Source organism: Cottoperca gobio, chromosome 4 (assembly GCF_900634415.1).
Source record: "Cottoperca gobio chromosome 4, fCotGob3.1, whole genome shotgun sequence".
Lineage (NCBI taxonomy): Eukaryota > Metazoa > Chordata > Actinopteri > Perciformes > Bovichtidae > Cottoperca > Cottoperca gobio.
The window spans coordinates 12140383-12148743 of NC_041358.1; the positions used below are offsets into that span (position 1 = coordinate 12140383).

General features: G+C 40.0%; 1 protein-coding gene across 4 annotated transcripts in view; it reads left to right on the forward strand.

Annotated features, from left to right (window-relative positions):
• LOC115006886 (G-protein-signaling modulator 2-like) overlaps positions 1-7500 on the forward strand; it is a 15855-nt gene extending 8355 nt beyond the window's left edge. For 2 of the 4 annotated variants that reach the window (XM_029429495.1, XM_029429498.1), the window contains exons 6-16: positions 742-865; positions 1121-1236; positions 1921-2076; positions 2984-3092; positions 3354-3513; positions 3889-3992; positions 4615-4794; positions 5452-5614; positions 6209-6394; positions 6475-6590; positions 7301-7500. In XM_029429495.1, coding sequence (XP_029285355.1) covers positions 742-865; positions 1121-1236; positions 1921-2076; positions 2984-3092; positions 3354-3513; positions 3889-3992; positions 4615-4794; positions 5452-5614; positions 6209-6394; positions 6475-6590; positions 7301-7468 — 1582 coding nt within the window. In that variant the 3' untranslated portion in view covers positions 7469-7500. The remainder of the gene's footprint in view (positions 1-741; positions 866-1120; positions 1237-1920; positions 2077-2983; positions 3093-3353; positions 3514-3888; positions 3993-4614; positions 4795-5451; positions 5615-6208; positions 6395-6474; positions 6591-7300) is intronic. The other 2 variants (XM_029429496.1, XM_029429497.1) reach the window with 2 other exon arrangements.
• The last annotated feature ends 861 nt before the right edge of the window (positions 7501-8361 follow it).

Below are 8361 nucleotides of genomic sequence, written 5' to 3' on the forward strand. Positions count from 1 at the left end.
ATAACCTTGTTAGTTTAGTTTGTTGTTGTTTTTTTTTCTGTCATCTGGTCAGACCCACGTGGGATTACTGTACAAGAAAACAGCTGTTGTACAAAACCAGCATTTTCTGGTAGCGTATACAAAAACAAAAGAGCGTAAGGAAGTTGCATAAGTATTTCTATGTTCTCTCTTCTCTCTTATTTATGTGGGGGGGGGGGGGGGGTCCAAATGAACTGTACACTGAGAAGAACAGTTTATCCTGATAAGGGGCTTTTTTCATATCTCCCATGTTTACCCCCAAGTAGCTGTTCACATTTGTCAACTCAGTGATGCACATATCATACATATTTACAAAATCCATTTGTATCTTACTAAACAGAGTATTGTGCAGTTCCCAGTAAAAACAAATGTACTTTTCTTCTTTATAACAGACATACAGTACCATCCAGTTTCAACAGTATATGGTAATATACCAGATCTCAGCTGGGCAAATAGTGTGTGTGTGTGTGTGGGTGTGGGTGTGTGTGTGGGTGTGGGTGTGTGTGGATATATCTCCTCGCATATAAAATGTAACTTACTCGAAGCTGATTGGATGTTTAACATTTGTGATTTATTTTCAAAGCACACCTTGGCGCCCCACTTACAAGCCCCTGGTCTCACTTAAATGTGAAATTCATAAACATTAAGCACTTAAATAGTGACGCACCATAACATGCATGCATAACATGTATATGTGTTTCTTTGTTTTGTTTTTTTACAAAGAGCAAACCTGTGCCTGGTGAAGGAGTTAGGTGATCGGGCAGCCCAGGGTCGCACCCATGGTAACCTTGGGAACACTTACTATCTGCTAGGTGACTTTAAAAGAGCAGCAGCTGCACATGAAAAGGTAGATGGCAAACGTGTACGCTTTCAGTGTCTGCTACGCATCACCTGCTTCATATTGCCTTTATCTTCCCTGCATTTTTAAGTAGTTGCTTTTAAGAAGTGTATTTAGATGGTTAACTCGTTGATTTGACACATTTGTAAATAAGATGTAGAAGTTTTTGTCTGACTTCATGATTACAAAGTCTGTGTTCGTCTCGATTACCTCATGTTTCCTGTTAATCGTAATGTGCACACTACGTTTGGTCTTGTTCTGCAGCGGCTGCTCATCGCTAAAGAGTTTGGGGATAAGTCTGCTGAGAGGAGGGCCCACTGTAACCTTGGAAATGCTCACATTTTTCTCAGCCAGTTCGAGGAAGCGGCTGGCCACTACAAGTGAGTAAACAAATGAGGCTGGAAGGCTTTCTCACCTCCTGATGGTCTCTGTATGTCATCATCGCACACGAAACAAGCTAATGTTATATTTCATTTCAGCACATTCCTGAAGCTGTAATACTTTTTTCTTCTTTGTATTGTAAAAGCTAAAGCAATGGAAGCAAGAAGATGTAATTTCTCTTATGATTACTGAAACCATAAATCAATTGGATGAGGAAAAATCTGATTTAAGTGTTTATTAGGGTATAACTCTTCCTGTGAGCAATCATAAGTGTAGGCTGGTGTGTATACAAAAACAATGAATGACAACATGGTAAAAGTTAGAATAATGAAATACTAACTAATAAGAAATATGTCATAGAAGTTGTTATTGCCGACACATTTTGTAATAATAAACACTTTAAAATGTCCTGAAATTCTCTTTCAACTACTTGAAATTAAGTGTTTCAAGTTCTGAATATGATGCAGTCATTTATAACAACCACAGATATGTAGTTGTTCACTTGTAGTAGTTTATGAAATTCTTGATTTTTCAATCCCATAGTCCAGCATCTTAAAACAGAATCCGTTAGAAAATTGCATCAAAGGAAAAAAAAAAAAAGAATGCAGCAGATAACTATCATTGTCCTGCTCCCACCCTACACATTCTTTGACCGTCTTCCTCCTCTTCTGTTTTGCCCCCAGGAGGACTCTGCAGCTGGCCAGGCTTTTAAAAGACAAAGCAGTGGAGGCCCAGGCCTGTTACAGTCTGGGCAACACCTACACACTACTGCAGGACTATGAGAGAGCCATTGATTACCACCTCAAACATCTGGTCATTGCTCAGGACCTCACTGACAGGTATCGGCCATAAAAGCCATTTGTTGTCAGCTTTCTGCTAAACCGTCTCCGTTCAGGGGCCACCCACATTGAAGTCAAATGAGCATTTACAGTTTCAAAGTAATTCTCTGCCAAAATGTGGTCATGTTACTGCCAACACCCATGAAGTTACAGTCAACTGCAAAAACACTGAAAAGCAGACTGTCACAAGGAAACAGCATTTGGAGTCTTGCAATGGGATTAATGTCATTAACACATAATAATCAGCCAACAGGTCTTTATTAGACGGGGAAGTCATGGGCTTTCTATGTACAGATTACACATTGTATCAAACGTGTATAATCCATGAATATAACATGATACTCTTTTATAGATTACATTTAAATTGGCTCCACTTCGAACAACTGTGATATTAATAGTCCGATTTTAAAAGAAACGTCCTGCTTGAAAACGTGGTTCAGCTTTATCGCTTCACTTTACAGATGGTGCGTGTCGAGGCTTCTCTGTTCCATTTTGGATTACAAAGCAATGCTGTATTTCTTAGTGTGGAAGTACATCTCTATTTTTATCATTTTACGAAATGGAACTGAGCTTTCCGGTGGTATAAACTTACACGGCCACATTGTCGTGTAAAATTTAATAAAATGGGATGGATTAGGAGGGGAAAAGAGAGTTCTTCAGATTCTGTGATTATTGGTTTTGAAAATGTCTATTTACTCATACAAATGTTCTTCCTATAAATAGAAACGTTCGTATTCCACAGAACCCTTGTACAATAGGAATTGTTGGATACCATCTGTTGTTGTGAACTGAGCATAAGATCACGTTTTTGTGATTGTACTGTATGATAGTTGACGAATGCCCTTCCCATTCTTGCGTAATGTCAGCTGAAGTTGCTCAGCCTGTTTCCCTCTGTGTCTCGCTGCAGAGTCGGTGAAGGACGAGCGTACTGGAGTCTGGGAAATGCCCACACCGCCCTGGGGAATCATCAGCAAGCCATGTACTTCGCTGAGAAACATCTGGAAATTGCCAAAGAGGTGACCGTTTACTGTTTCCCTCTTCCCTCAGAGTGCAATCAGTAGCTGCAGCTACTGAGGCCACAGCTCCCTCTACTGGTTGTACAGAGAACAGCAGGGAATAATAATAGCATTTGTATGTATGCATTCATTAAGGATTTTTACAGACCTACAAATTGCAAAGCCCATGGAAACATCAATCCCTCTTAGCTATAGTGTTCAATTTATTTTGGAGTCACATGCTTACATTAAGCTTTGTTTACATTAACTTTGATTTTGCAGACTGGAGACAAAAGCGGTGAGGCGACGGCCAGGATGAACCTGTCGGACCTACGGCTGGTCGTAGGCCTAAAGTCCAACTCCAACACCCACCCCAACATCTTCCGCAACACTAACAGCTCTGCTCTGCCAGCAGGCTCCCAGAGTTTCCACAGCCACCAATGTAAATTTGCATTCCTTAGAAAAGCCTGTTTCTTTTCAGACATTTTGACAAATCTAATTTGCAACATGAAGCAACACGCCATTATACTTGTGAATCTGTGTAATAAAATGAGTCAATAAAACACAGCAATGTGCCAACAAAAGCAGGAAAGGGGAACACTGCAAGCTAGTAAACATGAATGTAAACAATGCAAATATTTGAGGAAGGAAATGCATTAAACTAATTTGTTAGACCCCAGGGATACACACAAAGGTTTGTGTGTTTGCTAGAAAACACCAAAGGGCACTTTTTTTAATCACTGTTTTCCTGTAGTTGAGAAAGTGCTGCATAAATATACAAACATGTGGCCACTTTGTTGACATTTTTGTATTTTAGTTTCAGGGGTAAATTCTCCATCAATGATAAAAGGCAGTGCAGAGAACCTGGGACTGACTCCAAGTCCTGACAAAAATCAAACTGGGGATTCACCGACAAATCAGGTACGTATGAAAATACTTCGCAAGGCACAAACACTTATGATGTGAAGTATGTAGTGATTTGTTTTTGTGTTAATGCATTGCAACCCAGTGGAAGTAGCTCACTCTGATTCCTAATCCTGTCATAAAATCAAATAGTTCAACTCTTTAGTTTGTGTAAACGTACTCAACATTCCCAGTTTGTATTTGACATAAAAATCTAACTTGTAGCGTGCAAAACTGTCAAACTGTAATTACACTTAGTTATTTTTTATTTTAGCTCATTTATGAGGTAAATGATATGGTTAATTTCTTTCGACTAACTGCTGTTGTGCAAGTGCATTAAAGTGCCAAATGATTGATGCTTGTTCAATTGTGGGTGCAGTTTTTCTAAATTTGGTGCCGAGCAACTGTCTTCATTTTAATAATGCAAAATAAATCAAATGGGCCACGTGCTACGGCTTCAAGAACACGTAGACCGAACTTGTTTTGTCATGTAAAAAAAAAAAAAAGATGCATTTCCATTTTCCCCAAGAACGTGTTCACCTAACCTATAGTGCTGGCATGGGTAAAACATTAAACCTCTAACCTGAATCTGTCAGCGACGCTCAATTTAAAATGACCAATCTGTACTTTAAACGTGCAGGACTGGGAGGAGGATGTATTCCCCGGGTCTTCAAAAAACAACACAATCAAAGCGTGTACTAAGCTCTTCCTCTTCCACCGGTTGAAAAGCAAGAAGCACAAGAACAACAAATCCTCTCCTAAAGACCAGCATGAAAACTGCACCGAGCCCTCAGCCCCTGAGCTGGACACACCAGCTAAGGTATTTCTAAATACACATATTTCAATACTACACAAGCCCTGCACACTCGTAATATCCCTGGAATCAATCCACAAGATGAGCAGTGACGATTCACCCACAAGAAAAAGTTCAAACGTGTGTCACATGACACAGCTTCTGCTCACCACCTACAGCATTAAGGCTGTAGGTGGAAATGTTTGTGTGGCATTAGGATCATTGTTTCTGACTCATGTTCTCCAACGATACTCCCGTTTGTGTGAAAGCAAAGATCATTAAATGTTGAGTTTATTAATAGTTTTGTATCAAATAAAAACAATTGTTGTATTACAAACTATATAGTGGTGAAACTCTTTCTTAAAAGAACAAACTTATACCTTTTTTTACTAATTCTACAGCAAAGATCAACTCTTCCCCCCCCCCCCCCCCCCCCTTTTGTGTTTTTAATTTGTCCTGATTTCATTACAAACCTTCCCATAAGACTAATCCTTTTAGCCCTAAACTAAAATATGCTTTCAGCAGAGTCTAGCAGTAGGAAGTGATGCAGTATGTTCTGTGCTTCCCTGTATTTTGATTGTTTTCAATAAAAGCCAGTCAGCTATCCTGATTACCACAATTATCTGGAGCCCTTTGCTGATGTTATGAAGACCATTTCTTTTGTGGCTTTCTCTAACACTGTAGCCAGGATCACGGGACACTATTGGAGAGGATGGCTTTTTCGATCTCCTGTCTCGTTTCCAGGGAAGCAGAATGGACGACCAAAGGTGCTCCCTACTGGATGGCCAGAGCCCTCTCCCTGCTCATCCCTCTCCCTCCTCCACCCCACCTGTAGCCGAAAGGAAATGTGAGTCAGCCCCTTGCGTTCACACCATATTCAATAGTAAAATTTTAGACTTGCGAAATATAAAAACTTGTGCTGCGGTGGCCAGTTTTGACCCTTGACCCTAATATGGTGTGAATGCAGCATGTCTACAATGTGTCCTTTACAGATGTATCCTTTTGTGTCGTTTGTGTCAAATGACTTAAAGTGATACGCCACCCAAATGTGAGTATTTAACGCTCACCGCTTCAAGCCTTGAAGGTTTAATGTAAAAGGTTTGTGGTTTCATCCTTCACTGAACAAAGTTGTGGACCTTTTTATGATGCGTCTTGGCAATCCTGCAAATAGTTTCTTATAGCACTCGTCTGTAATGCCCATGAATCCAAGGTTATCACAACCTTTGTGCTCCTACGGATGAAACTACAATTTGACAGACAACTTTCAAGTCTATGGGAGTGTGGCATGTTGCTTTAAATTTAATAGAATCTTTATTTATTTTACCTTCCACAAACCAGAATGAAATGCAAGAGGAGTAAATGACATAAGTCACTGTTAAACTCAAGCGTAATGCACCACTTACTTAAATCACTCCCAGATAATGAGCATGTCTGTTTTTAGCTATTTTGGAGTGCGAAACACCGTTGCAGGATCCTGGTCATTTCCTGGAGCTGCTGGCCAGCTCCCAGAGCCGTCGTCTGGACGACCAACGAGTCAGCCTGAACCATTTTCCTGGCTTACGTCTCAGCACATCCAACCCGCCTCATACACCCTCCACCTCCAGCACAGATCAAATCCCCCTACAAGGTGAAGACACACTGTCTATTTATGTCATCTCCCCCAGTAGCACCTCTCACATCATGACTAATACTCATTTCTTCTTCCAGCCCCAATCTCCAGTACAGATGCCCATCACACACCCTCCCTGTACAGTCGCCTCGAGGCAAGTGCTGAGCAGCCCGAGGAGGATGATGTCTTCTTCGACATGCTAGTTAAGTGCCAGGTAAGAAAAATAAATCCAGTATATTGCTAGCTGCCCAAACAAGCGATGGCAAGTAGTTTTTGTTTTCCACATGGATTCCAGTAACAATTAATTTTACTGGTCTGTACCGTCTGAATAATACTCTTTTAAATTACTACTATTACATTTAAAGAGAACTACAGTTTGTTACTAATTATGGAGAGAAAAACTAATTTCCTTAAAAGAGCTGATCCATTAAAGGCCAAATAAATTTGAACTTTGTTAAATTGTTTGCTTCTTTGCCCAGACTTTAGTAATTATGCACCAAAGTCTATTTGTCCTATAATTAGTTACACATTACATGATTCTGTCCAGGAAACTTCTTGGTAATTATTGGAAACAGTACAGACCTAAAAGAAAGCTTGACCTAAATCCTTTTCTGCAATGGTTGTGTGAGTGAGTATCAGTATACAGTGTTTGTTATCATTTTTCAGTTTACAGTGTGGGAAGTTGTTGACACGTTTTATTGAAGTGTTTATTTAAAAAGGCAGGTTTTACATTTCAGAAGCACTGGAAGTACGGTAACCTATGTTGGTGGAATATTTCACCATATAAGCAGACCTGTTTCCTTTTTTATAGACATCTCAGAGACCTAATTTAGTAACGTCTTTCCTTTCTTGCTATAGATGTCTACAGGTGCCAAACTGTAACTTGCTCTTAACAAGCTGCACTTTGTCTTTCCAATGTTTTAGGGCTCTCGACTGAACGACCAGAGGTGTGCTGCTCCACCTTCTAAAACTAGAGGACCAACTGTTCCAGATGAGGATTTTTTCAGTCTCATCCTGCGTTCCCAATCCAACAGGATGGAGGAGCAGCGAGTCCTGCTGCCTCCTGGTGTCACCCAATCCAAACCAGACTGACATCCTTGAGTGATTTTTTTTTTTTTTTTTCATTCAGGATGCAAGATGAAGTAACTGAACTTCTATTGTTTTTGTCAACAGTATTTCTTAATTTTTTTTCTTAAACCCACAATACTCTTGATTCCTGCCTTTTTTGGATTCTCCCGACAACCTTTTAAGGCTGCTAAGAATACTAGGGACACTATAAGGAATCAAGATCTCAAACAAAACAAAAACTGGTCATTGTGACTGTAAAATGGAAACGTTAGGTTTTCTTATGAACTTGTTTTTTAGATGGCTGACCGCGTCTCTGGGTAGACCTCTGTCCCAGTGATGTCTGCCTACTCTGGAGGCTTGCATCAAGCTACAACTGTGGGTTGTAGTGGTCCCTGTTTTTTGGACTAGAAGTACTTTATCCAAGGATTTAAGCCAAACCGAAAGGATTCATGCTTTATGACGATGGACAGAAGAGACATTGTAATCTATCTCAAGCAAATTGGAACATTAGGTCTTAGGTCTGAGAGTGGTACATCTTGTTTTGAGTAGATCTCAGACCTCTGCAACAATAATTCAGAGGATCAAATGACCAATCTTCTCTGGGGAAATAAAGGTCCTAAGATCTACTTCTACTACTGCAGTGGTGACTAGTGGAGCCATTTATAGTCCCTGCTTCCCCGTATAGCTTTTAAACACAGTTTTAAAGAATGTCAGTGTTGTGTTTTTAAAGGCTGTATGGGTGGAGTTATTGCCATGGGATTTGTCTTGGAAAGACATTTTTACAAGGAATTAATTAGTGAGTGGGGGGGGGGGGGGGAAAGAAATGTTATTTTAGCTTTTGTATTGAAACCTTCTGACAATGGAGAAATAAAAGCTCATGAATTTGCATTACAATTTATTTATTGAACCTTGATTCA